The sequence below is a fragment of the Ascaphus truei genome, chromosome 23 (genome assembly GCF_040206685.1).
Source record: "Ascaphus truei isolate aAscTru1 chromosome 23, aAscTru1.hap1, whole genome shotgun sequence".
Lineage (NCBI taxonomy): Eukaryota > Metazoa > Chordata > Amphibia > Anura > Ascaphidae > Ascaphus > Ascaphus truei.
The window spans coordinates 6,771,878-6,790,936 of record NC_134505.1 but is presented as its reverse complement, the minus strand read 5'-3'; the positions used below and the strand labels follow the sequence as shown (position 1 = coordinate 6,790,936).

At 53.3% G+C, this 19,059-nt stretch overlaps 1 protein-coding gene across 1 annotated transcript; it reads left to right on the top strand.

The window, feature by feature from the left end:
- The first annotated feature begins 2,431 nt into the window (after window positions 1-2,431).
- HDAC5 (histone deacetylase 5) lies at window positions 2,432-19,055 on the top strand. Its single transcript, XM_075580383.1, has 6 exons — window positions 2,432-2,568; window positions 4,054-4,172; window positions 5,590-5,723; window positions 5,808-5,892; window positions 17,084-17,231; window positions 18,807-19,055. Exons 2-6 carry the CDS (start codon window positions 4,064-4,066, stop codon window positions 18,844-18,846), a joined length of 516 nt encoding a protein of 171 aa, XP_075436498.1. The 5' UTR covers window positions 2,432-2,568; window positions 4,054-4,063; the 3' UTR covers window positions 18,847-19,055.
- Window positions 19,056-19,059: the final 4 nt, after the last annotated feature.

Sequence of the window (19,059 nt, the reverse complement as noted above, 5' to 3'; positions counted from 1 at the left end):
TGACCGTGCCCCCGTGTCACAGGGAGTATTAGTGACCGTGCCCCCGTGTCACAGGAGTATTAGTGACCGTGCCCCGTGTCACAGGGAGTATTAGTGACCGTGCCCCCGTGTCACAGGGAGTATTAGTGACCGTGCCCCCGTGTCACAGGGAGTATTAGTGACCGTGCCCCTGTGTCACAGGGAGTATTAGTGACCGTGCCCCGTGTCACAGGGAGTATTAGTGACCGTGCCCCCGTGTCACAGGGAGTATTAGTGACCGTGCCCCTGTGTCACAGGGAGTATTAGTGACCGTGCCCCCGTGTCACAGGGAGTATTAGTGACCGTGCCCCCGTGTCACAGGGAGTATTAGTGACCGTGCCCCTGTGTCACAGGGAGTATTAGTGACCGTGCCCCCGTGTCACAGGGAGTATTAGTGACCGTGCCCCGTGTCACAGGGAGTATTAGTGACCGTGCCCCGTGTCACAGGGAGTATTAGTGACCGTGCCCCGTGTCACAGGGAGTATTAGTGACCGTGCCCCGTGTCACAGGGAGTATTAGTGACCGTGCCCCTGTGTCACAGGGAGTATTAGTGACCGTGCCCCGTGTCACAGGGAGTATTAGTGACCGTGCCCCGTGTCACAGGGAGTATTAGTGACGTGCCCCGTGTCACAGGGAGTATTAGTGACCGTGCCCCCGTGTCACAGGGAGTATTAGTGACCGTGCCCCGTGTCACAGGGAGTATTAGTGACCGTGCCCCGTGTCACAGGGAGTATTAGTGACCGTGCCCCCATGTCACAGGGAGTATTAGTGACCGTGCCCCGTGTCACAGGGAGTATTAGTGACCGTGCCCCGTGTCACAGGGAGTATTAGTGACCGTGCCCCTGTGTCACAGGGAGTATTAGTGACCGTGCCCCCGTGTCACAGGGAGTATTAGTGACCGTGCCCCTGTGTCACAGGGAGTATTAGTGACCGTGCCCCGTGTCACAGGGAGTATTAGTGACCGTGCCCCGTGTCACAGGGAGTATTAGTGACCGTGCCCCGTGTCACAGGGAGTATTAGTGACCGTGCCCCCGTGTCACAGGGAGTATTAGTGACCGTGCCCCGTGTCACAGGGAGTATTAGTGACCGTGCCCCGTGTCACAGGGAGTATTAGTGACCGTGCCCCCGTGTCACAGGGAGTATTAGTGACCGTGCCCCGTGTCACAGGGAGTATTAGTGACCGTGCCCCTGTGTCACAGGGAGTATTAGTGACCGTGCCCCGTGTCACAGGGAGTATTAGTGACCGTGCCCCCGTGTCACAGGGAGTATTAGTGACCGTGCCCCGTGTCACAGGGAGTATTAGTGACCGTGCCCCGTGTCACAGGGAGTATTAGTGACCGTGCCCCGTGTCACAGGGAGTATTAGTGACCGTGCCCCCGTGTCACAGGGAGTATTAGTGACCGTGCCCCGTGTCACAGGGAGTATTAGTGACCGTGCCCCGTGTCACAGGGAGTATTAGTGACCGTGCCCCTGTGTCACAGGGAGTATTAGTGACCGTGCCCCCATGTCACAGGGAGTATTAGTGACCGTGCCCCTGTGTCACAGGGAGTATTAGTGACCGTGCCCCGTGTCACAGGGAGTATTAGTGACCATGCCCCGTGTCACAGGGAGTATTAGTGACCGTGCCCCGTGTCACAGGGAGTATTAGTGACCGTGCCCCGTGTCACAGGGAGTATTAGTGACCGTGCCCCGTGTCACAGGGAGTATTAGTGACCGTGCCCCGTGTCACAGGGAGTATTAGTGACCGTGCCCCCGTGTCACAGGGAGTATTAGTGACCGTGCCCCGTGTCACAGGGAGTATTAGTGACCGTGCCCCTGTGTCACAGGGAGTATTAGTGACCGTGCCCCGTGTCACAGGGAGTATTAGTGACCGTGCCCCGTGTCACAGGGAGTATTAGTGACGTGCCCCGTGTCACAGGGAGTATTAGTGACCGTGCCCCGTGTCACAGGGAGTATTAGTGACCGTGCCCCCGTGTCACAGGGAGTATTAGTGACCGTGCCCCGTGTCACAGGGAGTATTAGTGACCGTGCCCCTGTGTCACAGGGAGTATTAGTGACCGTGCCCCGTGTCACAGGGAGTATTAGTGACATGCCCCGTGTCACAGGGAGTATTAGTGACCGTGCCCCCGTGTCACAGGGAGTATTAGTGACCGTGCCCCGTGTCACAGGGAGTATTAGTGACCGTGCCCCCGTGTCACAGGGAGTATTAGTGACCGTGCCCCCGTGTCACAGGGAGTATTAGTGACCGTGCCCCTGTGTCACAGGGAGTATTAGTGACCGTGCCCCGTGTCACAGGGAGTATTAGTGACATGCCCCGTGTCACAGGGAGTATTAGTGACCGTGCCCCCGTGTCACAGGGAGTATTAGTGACCGTGCCCCGTGTCACAGGGAGTATTAGTGACCGTGCCCCCGTGTCACAGGGAGTATTAGTGACCGTGCCCCCGTGTCACAGGTGGGCACTGACTGTGGCGTGGGATTCAACGTCAACATCGCATGGACGGGCGGCGTGGATCCCCCCGTGGGGGACGCGGAATACCTGGCGGCCTTTAGGTGAGACCCCTCGCATGTAATCCCCTTACTCACCCGCTCTGCTCTTCTCTCCCAACGACCGCCCTCCCTCCCTGTCCCCCCCCACCCGCCCTCCCTCCCTCCCTGTCCCCCAACGACCGCCCTCCCTCTCCCCCCCACCCACCCTCCCTCCCCACACCCGCCCTCCCTCCATCTCCCCCACACCCGCCCTCCCTCTCCCCCCCACCCGCCCTCCCTCTCCCCCACACCTGCCCTCCCTCCCTCTCCCCCACACCCGCCCTCCCTCCCTCTCCCCCACACCCGCCCTCCCTCTCCCCCCACCCGCCCTCCCTCTCCCCCCACCCGCCCTCCCTCCCTCTCCCCCCCACCCGCCCTCCCTCCCTCTCCCCCACACCCGCCCTCCCTCCCTCTCCCCCACACTCGCCCTCCCTCCCTCTCCCCCACACTCGCCCTCCCTCCCTCTCCCCCACACCCGCCCTCCCTCCCTCTCCCCCACACCCGCCCTCCCTCTCCCCCACACCTGCCCTCCCTCCCTCTCCCCCACACCCGCCCTCCCTCCCTCTCCCCCACACCCGCCCTCCCTCCCTCTCCCCCCCACCCGCCCTCCCTCTCCCCCACACCCGCCCTCCCTCTCCTCCACACCCGCCCGCCCTCTCCTCCACACCCGCCCGCCCTCCCTCCCCCACACCCGCCCTCCCTCTCCCCCACACCCGCCCTCCCTCTCCCCCACACCCGCCCTCCCTCTCCCCCCCACCTTCCCTCTCCTCCCTGCCCTCCTTCCCTCTCCCCCCCGCCCGCCCTCCCTCCCTCTCCCCCCCGCCCGCCCTCCCTCTACCCCCCAGCCGCCCTCCTTCTCCCCCCCACCCGCCCTCCCTCTCCACCACACCCGCCCGCCCTCCCTCTCCCCCACACCCGCCCGCCCTCCCTCTCCCCCACACCCCGCCCTCACTCCCTCTCCCGTCCCATCTCCACCCACCCGCCCTCCCTCTCCCACCCGCCCTCCCTCTCCCAAACTCCCACCGTCCCTCTATCTCTCTCCCCCCACCCACCCTCCCTCGCCCACCCGCCCTCCCTCCCTCTCCCACCCACATTCCCTCCCTCTCCCCCCCACCCACCCGCCTTCCCTCCCTCTCACCCACCCGCCTTACCTCCATCTCCCCCCACCCACCCGCCGCCTTCCCTCCCTCTCCCCCCGCCTTCCCTCCCTCTCCCCCCACTCGCCCTCTCCCTTGACCTCCCTGCCCCTCTACCTCCCCCCTGTCCTCCCTCCCCTTTCCCCCTCCCTCACTCACTATCTCCCCCACCCTACCCCTTGCCCATCCCTAACTTTCTCCCCACACTCTCGCCTCTCTCTCCCCCTCTGTCCCTCCCTCTCACCCCTCCGTCCCTCCCTCTCAGCCCTCCGTCTATTCCCCCTCTCCTCCCTTCCTCCCTCTCCCCACACCCTCCCTCCCATGCCCACTCTCCTCCTCACCCTCTGCCTCTCTCTCCCCTCCCCCCCCCCAGGACAGTGGTTATGCCAATAGCACAGGAGTTCTCTCCAGAACTAGTCCTGGTTTCGGCGGGGTTTGATGCAGTGGAAGGGCACCAGTCCCCCCTGGGGGGGTACTCTGTGACGGCCAAGTGTGAGTGTCACCTCCCGCCATCCCCCCTCCCATTACCTCCTCCTTTTCTCTCTCCTTTCCCTCACCCCTCTCCGCCCCCCCATCTCCCTCTCCGCCCCCCCATCTCCCTCTCCGCCCCCCCATCTCCCTCTCCGCCCCCCCATCTCCCTCTCCGCCCCCCCATCTCCCTCTCCGCCCCCCCATCTCCCTCTCCGCCCCCCATATCCCTCCTTGCCCCTCATCTCCCTCCTCGCCCCCCCATCTCCCTCTCCGCCCCCCCATCTCCCTCTCCGCCCCCCATCTCCCTCTCCGCCCCCCCATCTCCCTCTCCGCCCCCCCATCTCCCTCTCCTCCCCCCTCATCTCCCTCTCCTCCCCCCTCATCTCCCTCTCCTCCCCGCCAGTCTCCCTCTCCTCCCCGCCAGTCTCCCTCTCCTCCCCCGCCAGTCTCCCTCTCCTCCCCCGCCAGTCTCCCTCTCCTCCCCCGCCAGTCTCCCTCTCCTCCCCGCCAGTCTCCCTCTCCTCCCCGCCAGTCTCCCTCTCCTTCCCCCTCCATCTCCCTCTCCTTCCGCCCCATCTCCTTCCCCCTCATCTCCCTCTCCTCCCCGCCAGTCTCCCTCTCCTCCCCCGCCAGTCTCCCTCTCCTCCCCACCAGTCTCCCTCTCCTCCCCCGCCTGTCTCCCTTCTCCCCCACCAGTCTCCCTCTCCTCCCCCGCCAGTCTCCCTCTCCTCCCCCGCCAGTCTCCCTCTCCTCCCCCGCCAGTCTCCCTCTCCTCCTCCGCCAGTCTCCCTCTCCTCCCCCGCCAGTCTCCCTCTCCTCCCCCGCCAGTCTCCCTCTCCTCCCCCGCCAGTCTCCCTCTCCTTCCCCCCCATCTCCTTCCCCCTCATCTCTTTCTCCTTCCCCCCCATCTCCCTCTAATACCCGACATCTCCCTCTCCTCCCCCATCTCCCTCTCTCTCCCCCTTCTATCTATCTTCTCTCTCCCTCTCTCTCCCCTCCCCTTCTCTCTCTCTTTCCCCCTTTCTCCCCCTCTTTCCCCCTTTCTCCTCTCTTCCCCTCCCTTTCCCCTCTCTCTTCCCACCCCTTTCCCCTCTCTTCCCCCCGTCCCTCTCTCTCCCCCTCTCTCCTCTCTCCCCCTCTCTCCTCTCTCTCCTCTCACCCCCCCTCTCTCCTCTCACCCCCCCTCTCTCCTCTCACCCCCCCCTCTCCTCTCACCCCCCCTCTCCTCTCTGTCTCCTCTGACCCCCACCCCCTCTCCTCTCTGTCTCATCTAACCCCCCCTCTCCTCTCTGTCTCCTCTCACCCCCCCTCTCCTCTCTCTCTCACTCTCCCCCGCCCCCCTTCTCCTTTATCTCTATCCCCGCTCTCTCTCCCCCTGTCCTCTCACCCCCTCCCTCCTCCTCTCTCTCTCTCCCCTGACTCCCCCTCTCGCCCCCAGGTTTCGGGCACCTCACTAAGCAGTTAATGACCCTAGCCGGTGGCCGGGTGGTGATGGCGTTAGAGGGGGGTCACGACCTCACGGCTATCTGTGACGCCTCCGAAGCCTGCGTCTCTGCCCTGCTCGGCATCGAGGTGAGAGGAGGAGGGGGGAGGGGGGTCACCGCTGCACCCCCCTCCCCACCACTCTGACCCCCCCCCCCCTATTTCTGTATGTAGCCTGCACCCCTCGATACCGGCGTCCTGCAACAGAGACCCAGCGATAACGCAGTGTCAACGCTGGAGAAAGTGATCGCCATACAGAGTGAGCGTGGGAGCGGGTATAGGGGGCGTGGGAGCGGGTATAGGGGGCGTGGGAGCGGGTATAGGGGGCGTGGGAGCGGGTATAGGGGGCGTGGGAGCGGGTATAGGGAGTGGTTATAGGAGCAGTTAGGGGAGGAATTATAGGAGCAGTTAAGGGAGGAGTTATAGGGAGCAGTTAGGGGAGGAGTTATAGGAGCAGTTAGGGGAGGAGTTAGGGGAGGAGTTATAGGAGCAGTTAGGGGAGGAGTTATAGGAGCAGTTACATAGTGGATGAGGTTGAAAAAAGACGTACGTCCATCAAGTTCAACCTATGCTAAATTTAGACGACAGATACTTTATCCTATATCTGTACTTACTTATTGATCCAGAGGAAGGCAAACAAAAACCCCCAGTGTCAGATCATCCAATGATATCTCATAAGGGGGAGAATAAACTCCTTCCTGACTCCCAAGAATTGGCAATCGGATTAATCCCTGGATCACCGTCCTTCCCATGTTTACTTATTTGGTATATCCCTGTATACCGTTCCTTTCTAACAAGATGCTGTGACGGCAGGGCTAGCTGGCGTCACAAAATTGGGATGAAGCCCAGCCAGCTCCCCCATAATCCATGTAACTTGGCCACCTAATGTAAGGCTTATTTCGGCAAAATGTACTTTAATTTCTGGGGAAGAACAGGGAATGTGTAAATGTATTTCCATGTCTGTAAGAATGTATTTCAAAGCCTGTATTCTTTATTCCCTGCGACAATGCTTCCCCCCCCGTTTAGAAATCCGGCATTGTCTTATGGTGTGATTTGTGGTGTCTGTGTGTAAATCGCTGTAATGTGCTTTGGGTGTCAGCCCTGCAAGAAAGTAAATGAGATATTCCACTGTTACTGTCATTTCTATGGAGAAAGACTCAGCCATCCACTTAGTTGAAGCTTCCCATAGAAATGATAGGATTAAATCCAGGGTTTGGGACAGTTGGGTGTCAGGACTCCTGGGGAGAGGTGAAAGGCTGCTGATCAGATCTGGGAGTAAGAGCATTGTACTGCCCAGACTCTGAGGCTCCTACCCAGGGGGAGGTCTTGAGTGCCTTAGCACGCCCCTCCTCTGGCATTCTTGGCACCAACTCAATCCGTGCTCTGATTGGCCAGCAGCCCCTGTCCCATGTAAAGGATAGCCACTAGGGCTATATAAGGGGTGCTGCTGATCAGAGCATTAAGGACTATCTGAGAGACATTCTGTGAAGGAGTTTGGATCTTGACTGTGACCAGCTCCTTGTATTGTCCCCGAATATATTTGTATATAGTTATCATATCCCCTCGAAGCCTCTTTTCTAATGTAAATAAATCTAATTTAGCTGGCCTCGAAAGTTAGGTCAGGGGTGCGCAAACTTTGATGCTGTGCCCCCCTGCCTCTGCAACCACCCGTACCCCCCCCCCTGAAAAATCCCGGGCCCCTGGGAACACATCAACTGCATTACCCTGGTCTAAATTCCTACTTACGTCCTCAAAGAAACAAATAAGGTTAGTTCGACATGACCTATCCTTCATAAATCCATGCTGACTATTACTAATCATTTTGTTTCCCATTAGGTATTCCTGAATATTATCCCGTATTAAACCTTCAAGTAGTTTCCCCACTATTGTCAGGCTTACAGGTCTGTAATTCCCCGGTTGTGATCTAGCTCCCTTTTTTAAATATAGGCATCACATCTGCTTTACGCCAATCTTGTGGTACAGAGCCTGTGGAAATGGAGTCCTTGAATATTAAATATAATGGTTTTGCTATTACTGAACTTAACTCCTTGAGAACTCTTGGATGTATGCCATCGGGGCCAGGTGCCTTATTTACTTTAATTTTATCAAGCCGCTTATGAACTTCTTCCTCAGTTAACCAATTGTTCATTAATATGGAGGTTGTGGCTTCCTCCTGCAGCACTACTATTGAACTTGATTCTTCCCTGGTAAACACAGAGGCAAAGAATTTGTTTAATACGTCAGCTTTTTCCTTATCTCCAATAATCTGCCTGCCCATCTCACACTGAAAGGGTCCTATATTTTCTTTTCTACTTTTTTTTGTTATTAAGGTACTTAAAGAACTTTTTAGGGTTGACCTTACTTTCTATTGCAATCCTTTTTTCATTATCCATTTTTGCTAATTTGATTGCCCTTTTGCAATTTTTGTTACATTGCTTATGATTCTGATGCGATGTCTCCGTCCCTTCTGACTTAAAGAATCTAAACGCCTTCCTCTTCTTGTCCATTTCCTCCCCTACCTGTTTATTTAGCCACATTTGGTTTTGACTTATTTCTTTCTTTTTTTTTTCTTTCAACTTAATTTTATTTGCAGATTTCAATGGGATACAGAAAATACAAAGGGTACATTCATGACCACAACTAGCCGTTTTCGCTTACATTTAAACGTGAACAAATAAATAGACTGGACAAATACATAGGAGCGGAGTGTGTGGGGAAGATTGGAGCACCTTTATCTGCTTTTTAGGTTTTTAACGTGTCTATTTTCTTGTATCTACAGTATTACCTATAAGAATTATTCCTTGTTCCAGGCCTTGCCCGAACGACCTCGGGGGGGTGGGGGGGGAACGATTTTTTTCATCCTATATAAAGGCCCGTTCTCTGCTGTCTCTCTGCCCACCTTCGCCGGCGAACCAAGAGATCCCAGATCTGGGGGCACTTTTGGCAGTTCTCTCTCAGGAACGCAGTGAGCTTTTCCCATAACCGAGATATGCCATATCCTACGTTTAACCACGGCTAGAGAGGGAGTTTCCTGGTTTTTTTATTCCAGGACGCCACGATACAGCGTCTTGTGGCTGACATGATCAGCGATCAGCTTGGCTGAGGCGCGCGGCATATCTTCAATAGGTCTTCCTAGGAGGGCCACCCATGGTGGGGTCTCAATTTAACATGAAACAACCTATTGATAAGTTGGAAGACGAGCTTCCATAGGGGGGGCCAGTTTGGGCCATCTCCACCAAATATGTGACATTGATCCGTTTTTTCCACAGCCTCTAAAACAGGACGGGAGTGGAGGAAGGGGACACCCCGACCCTATAATATTGTGTGACAAAATGTTTTACCTGCAGGTAGCGTGATATATCAGAGGGTGGCAGGTTTCTATTTTATTTTTGTGTCATTCTGGGAACGGGATAAACCTACAGAAAGAGAACAGACCCCCTACATGTATGTATGTATGTATGTCTTTATTTGTATAGCGCCATAAAATGTACATAGCGCTTCACAGTAGTAATACATATCATATAAATAACAAATATAAATAACAGATCATGGGAATAAGTGCTTCAGACATACTGTAAAAGTAACATTAAGGAAGGAGTCCCTGCTCCGAGGAGCTTACAGTCTAATTGGTAGGTAGGGAGAACGTACAGAGACAGTAGGAGGGAATACTAGTAAGTGCGTCTGCAGGGGGCCAAGCTTTGTGTCATGTGTCCATGATTATCCAGTGCTACTCATATGCTTCTTTAAGCAGATGTGTCTTAAGGTGGGTCTTAAAGGTGGATAGCGAGGGGGCTAGTCGGGTATTGAGGGGAAGGGCATTCCAGAGGTGTGGGGCAGAAAGTGAGAAAGGTTTAAGGCGGGAGAGAGCTTTAGATACAAAGGGGGTAGAAAGAAGACATCCTTGAGAAGAACGCAAGAGTCGTGATGGTGCATAGCGAGAAATTAGGGCTGAGATGTAATGAGGGGCAGAAGAATGTAAAGCTTTAAAAGTGAGGAGAAGAATGGAGTGTGAGATGCGGGATTTAATCGGAAGCCAGGAGAGGGATTTCAGCAGGGGAGACGCTGAGACAGATTTAGGAAAGAGTAGAGTGATTCTGGCAGCAGTGTTTAGGATAGATTGTAGGGGAGACAGGTGAGAGGTAGGAAGGCCGGACAGCAGGAGGTTACAGTAATCAAGACGGGAGAGAATGAGGGCCTGAGTCAGAGTTTTGGCAGATGAGTAACAGAGGAAAGGGCGTATCTTTGTGATATTGCGGAGGAAAAAGCGACAAGTTTTAGAAACGTTTTGAATATGAGAGGAGAATGAGAGAGAGGAATCAAGTGTGACCCCTAGGCAGCGTGCTTGGGCTACTGGGTGAATGATCGTATTTCCAATAGCAATGTGGAAGGATGTAGTAGGGCCAGGTTTGGGAGGTAGTATAAGGAGCTCTGTTTTTGCCATGTTAAGTTTCAGTCGGCGGATGGCCATCCAGGATGATATTCCAGAGAGGCATTCAGAAACTTTGGTCTGTATAGCAGGTGTAAGGTCAGGGGTTGAAAGGTAAATTTGTGTGTCGTCAGCATAGAGGTGATATTTAAACCCAAAAGATGTGATTAGGTCACCTAGAGAGAGTGTGTAGAGAGAAAAGAGAAGGGGTCCCAGGACATCAACGATGTCGGCCGCCCTCCAGCCTTGGAATGCACCCGTCGCTCCACCTGGGTTGTCGAAGAGCGGGATCATAGGGGAACACTCTGTTGTGAGTTTAAATTTCAGGCAGTCCCGGAGTGTCAGCAAGTGTCTAATCACTGGGTGGGATAGAGTATTTGGCGGTCTTTTGGATATGGATAGCCATAAAAGGATGTTGATGTCCGCTGGTTTGGACTCGGCATTCTCTACATCTACCCATCCTCGGATCCGAGTTCCATTAAATGGAAAAAATGTAGGGCTCACTGGGTGGCCCAAACAGTCGGGGCTCATGCTTTGCCAACTTATTGGCATCAGTCAAACAATAACGCGGGTCAAACACCCGCAACGTAACACCTGCGGCCGCCCAACCGTAGCGCTATTATAATGGCCAACAATGGCAACTTCTTGTAGGACTACCCCAATAAGTCCATGTCTTAGACCCAACGAGGCCCAAGGTGCTTTCCACCAAGTCCGTATACTAAGTCCATGTATAGTTCCACTTTTCTTACGGGTTGTCTTTTTCCTTTTATTTTCTCCGTAGGGGGGGGGGGAGACCCTCGCTTGATAATCAAGTCTTGCGGGCAGACTTTATGGTTGGCCCCTCCGCGCGGGTGCTATGTGCCTTGCTGGGATCCCCACCCTGAACCACTTCAGCTGGCCTCTTTTTTTAGGGGCTGGTCCCTCTCTCCCTGCGTTTCCGAGGGCTTCACCTGGAGCCCCAATCCCGCCAGAAAGTCGGGAGCCTCCCTTGGATCTTTGATTGAGACTTGGGTGCGCCCTTTGAGCACCATGAGGCGAAAGGGGAAACCCCACCGGCGTCTGACTCCAGCGTTGCGAAGGATTTCTGTGACTTTCGTTACATTTCGGCGTTTCTGCCGTGTAATTGGCGCCCGGTCTGGGAACAGCTGTAGTTTTATGGAGTCAAATTCAATTACCTCACGGTTTCTAGCCGCCGTCATGGTTGTTTCCTTTGCGCGGTAATAATGGAGGTGCAGGATCACATCCCTTGGTTTGTCCTGATTGGGGGCCTTGGACCTTGGGCTGTGTTCTCTGTCCATTAGCGTTTGGAATTATGTTAACTCTGGGCATAGCATGGTAAATACTCGTTTCACAAAGTCATTGAGGTCATCTACCTCCTCCGGTGTACCTCGGACTCATGTTATTCCTCCGAGAGCGGTTGCCCTGGTCCTCCTGTAACTCGCCAAGTTCTGCCATCTGGTTCTTCACGGTGGCCGCGTCTGGCACCAAAGAGTCTTGACCTTCCCCAATCTCCGTGACCCTGGCCCCCGAATCAGTGGCATGCTCCTCCACCAGGGCTAGTTCTCCACGGAGCTCCTTAACTACCTTCTGGATTTCTGACTGAAATGCTGATTTTTAGTTTCTCATAGAGCACGTCCATATCTTGTTGGGGCTGCTCGAGACGGTCCGCGTTGTCGACGGAAGAAGTCGGATGCGCCGTGGCGGAGCAGGGTTTTCTTAACCCTAGAAGGCAAAACATCTTGGGCGCGGGATTGCGCTGCATTATTGCAGGTGGAGACTGATTACCGTAGGCAGGGTGGAGAGTTGCCGGTATAACGCCGAACGGCGGTGAAATGTGGCGTCCTGGGGGCGGAGCTACGGGATTAGGCGGCCATCCCACTGCCCGCCACGCATGCGCCTCCCATTTGGATTTTTGTTCCCGCTTTGGCTGATCGGTGCAGGTGAGATTTTTGCTCAGGTTGTGGGTGCCGCCTGGCGGGAGACGCAGGTTTAGCCAAGTCAGCAGCTCACCAGGCAGGATCTGGAGATTTATGGCGGGTGCTGAGATGGGGACTTCTCTGGTTTTTTAGATTTCGATGCCGGGGGTTTTGGTGGTGCCACTGGGCCTCCTAATTGCTTTTTATCTAGAAACCCAAAGTCTTCACTCTGCCTCTTAACTGTATTATCTGGTGCAAATGTGGTGAGGATCTCGCCTCTGCAGGCTTTTTATGGGGTTAAAGGTTTCTTGGTCTAGTGTCCGACCCCTTAGGCCTGTGTTGTTTCCGCAGCCTGCTCCGTGCCTCGGTTTTCCCCAACTCATAGGTCTATGGCCGCCATCTTGGGTGACACGGACAGCCCGCGCCATTTTACACCGCCGCTTCCCCGTCGGTGAGGGCTTTTTTCCTCAGGTGATGCCACTGCAGGGTCTCCCCGGGCCCCAAGGAGGCTGCGGTCAGTGGCCTAAGGATCGGGGTAGCCCGCGCGCTCCGTCGGCACTGCAGCCGAGTGCTGAAACAAAATGGCCGCCCTCCCCTATCTCCGGCTCCTCGATGCTGCTCCACCAGCGGTTCACTCACAGCAGCGCCGGGGCCTCCGTTAGGCGGCCTCTCGCCCCGCTGCTTACTAGTCTGCCTAGTACGCAGGTGGTATGCAGGTCTCAGTCGCAGTCAGGCAGACGCCAAGGTAAGATAACTGTCACGCCTCGCCGCCCGGTCACTTCGTCGCCTCTGTAGGCAAGTCAGTGGGGTTTTTTTGTATGGGCTTTTGTGGAGTCGGGGTGATATCAGCATCCGGGCCCCCCCCCCCCCCCCCCCCGCCGATGTGTTAGGGGATATTTTCCTACGGTATTATAGGGGGGAAGAAAGGTTTATGGTGACTCTGGGGCCCAGAGCTGCACGACTTCTCGGCTCAGCAGCTGGCCATGCGCCCCCCCCCCCCCCCCTCCGGCTTCTTTCTTTCATACTTATTACCCGAGGGTATACACTGATAAGTGTGCTTTTCTAACAATGTTTTTGGGGTTTTTTTAACAATCTTTTTTCCTTTATTGGAGACAGATAAGAGTTGGTACCTTCAGGGGTTACAATCAGTACAGTGTTTAACAATCGTATAGGAATAACTTGACTTGATTGTGTTCTATGGAGACAGTCTCAATAAAGCCTTTTCTCAGTTTTGTGTCAAAAAAAGAGATGGGTAGGGGGAGACTCAGGTTGGGGGGGGATAGATGGGAACGACATAAGATGGGTTGGGGGGGGGGTAGGTTTCGGGGAGGATGGGAGGGGGGGGGGAGGTGTTGGGGAGTTCCTCTCTTATTGTCCGTGTCGGGGGTGGGTGAGGGGAGATGGGTTATTTTTTTTATATTTGAGTCTAGTCTGGTGTCGAGATTCCTAGACTTATCCTTGGTTCTCAGGTGTTGTGGGATTGTGGCATTTTTTGCCTGAGCATTGCTGTTAGCCTTTCCATGCTCATGACTAGGTTTATTCTGTTTACTTCTGTCCTTCGTGAGGGTGCCTTTCTAACAATGTTTTAAAGACTGCCCATTTATCTTCTACTTTTTTCCCTGCAAAAGCATCATCCCAGTGTATTACTTGTAGATTAGTCGTCAGTTTATTCAAATCATTTATAGGGAGCGTTATGGGAGGGGTTATAGGGAGCGTTATGGGAGGGGTTATAGGGAGCGGTGTCACGATGGACACAACTATTATCAACACATTTATATTTTGGGTTTAGATTGAGCATCCAAGTTGATCAAAATAAATTGTCATTTATTTCCTTACTAGACAGACAGACGACAACCTTAGAATACACTTAATAAAAACACTTACTGAAGGAAGAAACGGGGGATAATGTCCAGAAAGGGGCAAAGCTCCAGAAGATTGTCCTTTAAAATGTCCTTTTGCAAGGGCACAAATTGCCAGCCCAATCCTTCTGTGAGAGTGTAAAGTCCTTTCTGGTCCGTTGGGGTCTGATAGATACCCCCCAGCAATAACGGAGTCCTGACGCAGAGTTCTGTTCTTGGTTCCGATGTGATAAGACTCTTTGCGTTCCAGGATTGTGCTGCTGCTCTTATCCGCTGTTAGAAGCGTGATGGAAATCCGCTCACATTGTAGAATGGAAAACGAAAGACAACGGCGATAGCCTGGGTGGCATGTGTATATATACCAACATACCCACTGTGACGGGAGCTTTGTGACAGGCTATAATAATACACCAAATAACTGGGTTGAACTGAACGAGGCTTAGATATAATAAAGTATATTTATTCCTTAAATAGGTGAACACACAATATAGTACAGTAACAGGCAAGAAGTAACACTTACTTGGGGGTGGGGAATGAGAAGTATCAGATAGCAATTCTCCAGCAATCAGGTCACAATCAAGATGGTATCAGAAGACAAAGGATATAGGGTTGACCACAGTTTATACAGTATATCTTTTGTAACCCTATCCTTAACATTAAGTACAGGCTATTAAGTAACAATTAACTGTATCCAATCTTTAACGTGGGAACACATTTTAATCCATGCCCCCCTGCTAGTTGGCTCATGCGCACTAGGACCCTGGGGTCTCATTTCTGTAGCCCCACATTTACATCGGGAATGCCAGCCAGTCTACCAAATGGAGTTTCTGGCAGGATACCCTTTGTTGGAAGGTGTAAAATATGGCACTCACAGACTGCTCTGGTTTGAGTCGTCTCCGCCCTCAGGTAAACAGTGAAGGTGGCAAAACCCTTTGAACAGTACGTCGGTCCTAGACATTGGGTCGCCTCTCTGACCATATGCTTCCTTGTATGCAAAGGATTTTCCTCTGGGTTTTATCCCTGCCTTGGGATATAGTATTACAGGTAAAATACAAACATATTAAAATATCTGGTTCCGTTAGGTCCAGCGGGTCCAAACTACCCAGATCTCAATGCTGGAACTGGGACACCATATGGTCCGAGTTTCAGCCCGCTACGACTGTCGGAACTGGAGTTACACAACTACCACTTAAACCGTTTCCTATCTTAATACAAAAAAACTCCGCTGTAAATTAAATCACGGTTTTTCACTAAATCCCCATTGAAAATAACGGGCTCCGCCGCCATAGACTTTCAATGCCAAACCGCCGCCGTTGGCGGCTATGGGAATCCACCGCCATAGACTTTCAATGGGGCATCGCCGCCGTTGAAGTCCATGGGGTTTCTCCGCCATAGCCGGTCAATGGAAATTGGCCGCCGTTGAAGTCTATGGGAGAATTCCCGAACTTTCAAGGGGGTCCATACTCCGTCGGGTTGGTCCAAGAGGGTCAAGGATGGTTCTGCAGCCATGCCGGAGCAGTGCCTACAGGTACCCCAAACCCTAGCCCTCGGGACCCTCCGGAACCGGAGGTATGGATTCATGGTTTGTAGCTTTTCGGACTTAGTCAAATTCCTGAGCTGTTTCTGCCGCCGCCATTGGAACCTATGGCGCGACCCGCTCTCTCGGCACGACCCTTCTCGGGGGTCCAGAATTCGGGGACCCGGTGATGGTCGAGTGGGGGGAGGTCTAGGAACTAGGGGCAAAAAGAATTTTATTTCTGGGTGCCCTAGAACGGTAGATTCCCACGCCACTTAACGTTGAACTTGACTAATGAGTGCTCAAAGCTCTTTTTCAGAAAAAGTATCCGCTTTGCAGTTTTGCGGTTTGGACGGCAGCTAACTCGTTCCTGGAAAGCGCCGTCGAGGAATCTCCATTGAAGTCAATGAGCCCATTGACTTACATTGGGAAACCGCCGCTCCTCCTCTCGGACGCCACCTACTGGTCTTCGAGGGAAACAGGTCCAAAACAGCAAGATCCGCCATTGAATGCATTGAGCTCTAATGGCGGCCTATGGGACTCTGCAAATGGTGCCTGAAAAGGCGGGAAAATTACACAAAGGGCTATAATCACTAAAGAACTTTTAACCCTTGCCCTCCCGGATGGATCTCAGTATGTGTGTGATGCAGACACTGATATAACAAGATATAACAATAAAGCATGGGGACAGGGGAATATACATTTTCATGCTATAACAAGGTTTAAACCACATTTCTGGACCGCAGCCCAGTTAACCCATTGTCTCCCTGGTGAGGTCAGGGGATGGCCAAATGGGGTGCAACCCCTTTAATACCGGGCCACCCCTTTCTCCCTCTACACCCACCCAATCCCCCTCGTGGGAATTTTCTCATTCCCCAGTCCCCTACTTGCCCACAGTTGGAGAGTGGGCACTCTAGGGATTTCCTGTTCACACAGAGTCTGTGCGAGAACGCCACCTTGACTACTTAGCATAGGTGCACTCCCCTCTTTACCTGGCCTCTCTCAGGCTGGAAGGGAAACTCGGGGTGTGAGCTAGCCCAGATGGTCAACAGGATTTCCTATTTAGCAACCATCCTGGCCAATTCACATATACTGACTCTGGGGCTTTCATATGCAACACTTCCCGAGACTCACCGGCGTTGGCCCAGCATGTGATCTTTGAAGCTTGCATAGGAAAGTGACCCAGTTCATAGGTGTCAAAACATTTGGTTCTTGTGTGCATTTTAATGACAGGAGGAAAAAAACTTCCTCCTGCTTGTCCCTGTTTAAAACCTGCAGCAAAAATACACTTTATTGAAAATACATGTTCCCCTTATCTCACAATTATATTTTTCATATGTGTGTGCTTGGGATGTACTCTACTGCAAGCTCATACAATCCTGCAAAATGGGGACAACAAGGGACAGAGGGAAAAATAAGACATGTACAGTGCATGAAAAATTAACCCCTTCATCCCCAATACGAAATAGGGGTAACCAGCCGAGCACACTGCCTTTATTAATGCGCTGATTTCCCCCTATTTTCGCCACAAGCGGTTATAGGGAGGGGTTATAGGGAAGAGTTACAGGGATGGGGTTATAGGAGGAGGTTATAGGGAGGGGGAGTTATAGGAGGAGGTTATAGGGAGAGGTTATAGGGAGGAGTTGTTATAGGGAGGAGGTGTAAGTTAGGGGAGGAGCTAGGCTGGATCTTCGACACGTTCGTCTCTGATCACCATCCTGTGTTTCTCGCAGGTAAACATTGGAGCTCGTTGAAAAGCCGCGGTCTGAGCCGCTCGCTGCAAGAAGCCCAGGCGGGAGAGACGGAGGAAGCGGAGGCGGTCACTGCGCTGGCACTACTGTCCGTGCACACGGAGCAAAGCCACACGGACTCCAACTGCAGGTAACATGGAGCACGCATCGTCTGTCATGCATTAAAGGGACAGTCCCACGTAGGGGCAAAGTGACCTAATGACAGGGACGTGTTTAATGGGTTAAAGGGTCAGTCCCACGTAGGGGCAAAGTGACCTAATGACAGGGACGTGTTTAATGGGTTAAAGGGTCAGTCCCACGTAGGGGCAAAGTGACCTAATGACAGGGACGTGTGTAATGGGTTAAAGGGTCAGTCCCACGTAGGGGCAAAGTGACCTAATGACAGGGACGTGTTTAATGGGTTCAAGGGACGGTCCCACGTAGGAGCAAAGTGACCTAATGACAGGGACGTGTTTAATGGGTTAAAGGGTCAGTCCCACGTAGGGGCAAAGTGACCTAATGACCGGGACGTGTTTAATGGGTTAAAGGGACAGTCCCACATAGGGGCAAAGTGATCTAATGACAGGGGCGTGTTTAATGGGTTAAAGGGTCAGTCCCACGTAGGGACAAAGTGACCTAATGACAGGGACGTGTTTAATGGGTTAAAGGGTCAGTCCCACGTAGGGGTAAGTGACCTAATGACAGGGACGTGTTTAATGGGTTAAAGGGTCAGTCCCACGTAGGGGCAAAGTGACCTAATGACAGGGACATGTTTAATGGGTTAAAGGATGAGTCCCACGTAGGGACAAAGTGACCTAATGACAGGGACGTGTTTAATGGGTTAAAGGGACAGTCCCACGTAGGGGCAAAGTGACCTTATGACAGGGACGTGTTTAATGGGTTAAAGGGACAGTCCCACATAGAGGCAAAGTGACCTAATGACAGGGACGTGTTTAATGGGTTAAAGGGACAGTCCCACGTAGGGGCAAAGTGACCTAATGACAGGGACGTGTTTAATGGGTTAAAGGGACAGTCCCACGTAGGGGCAAAGTGACCTAATGACAGGGACGTGTTTAATGGGTTAAAGGGACAGTCCCACATAGGGGCAAAGTGACCTAATGACAGGGACGTGTTTAATGGGTTAAAGGGACAGTCCCACGTAGGGGCAAAGTGACCTAATGACAGGGACGTGTTTAATGGGTTCAAGGGATGGTCCCACGTAGGAGCAAAGTGACCTAATGACAGGGACGTGTTTAGTGGGTTAAAGGGTCAGTCCCACGTAGGGGCAAAGTGACCTAATGACCGTTACGTGTTTAATGGGTTAAAGGGACAGTCCCACGTAGGGGCAAAGTGACCTAATGACAGGGACGTTTTTAATGGGTTAAAGGGTCAGTCCCACGTAGGGGCAAAGTGACCTAATGACCGTTACGTGTTTAATGGGTTAAAGGGACAGTCCCACGTAGGGGCAAAGTGACCTAATGACAGGGACGTGTTTAATGGGATAAAGGGTCAGTCCCACGTAAGAGCAAAGTGACCTAATGACAGGAACGTGTTTAATGGGTTAAAGGGTCAGTCCCACGTAGGGGCAAAGTGATCTAATGTCAGGGACGTGTGTAATGGGTTAAAGGGTCAGTCCCACATTAGCTCAGATGAGGTTTGTGTGCAGAGATGCTCTGTGCCACCATACATTGCTGCACACACTGACCCCGTGTGTGTCTCCTTGCAGACCCCCGGAGGAGCCCATGGAATCGGAGCCCGTGCAGTGAGGACCCCGTGCAGTGAGGACCCCGTGCAGTGAGGACCCTGTGCAGTGAGGACCCCGTGCAGCGAGGACCCCGTTATGTAATTTTTGTTATGGTGATTGGTTTATTTTTTCTATTAAAACCAAGAAACAGACAAAAAAAAAAAATATCAGCTGAAGACTAAATGTCTCTTTCCCACCGGAGCCCCCCAAACCCCCCAACTTCAGTGTGTACCTC

Excerpts from the sequence above, each read along its gene's own strand:
- HDAC5 (XM_075580383.1), top strand. The coding sequence starts at position 4,064 with ATGCCAATAGCACAGGAGTTCTCTCCAGAACTAGTCCTGGTTTCGGCG. Across the intron at positions 5,724-5,807 it reads CTGCCCTGCTCGGCATCGAG|CCTGCACCCCTCGATACCGG; the intron begins GTGAGAGGAGGA and ends TTCTGTATGTAG. Across the intron at positions 5,893-17,083 it reads GAAAGTGATCGCCATACAGA|GTAAACATTGGAGCTCGTTG; the intron begins GTGAGCGTGGGA and ends TGTTTCTCGCAG.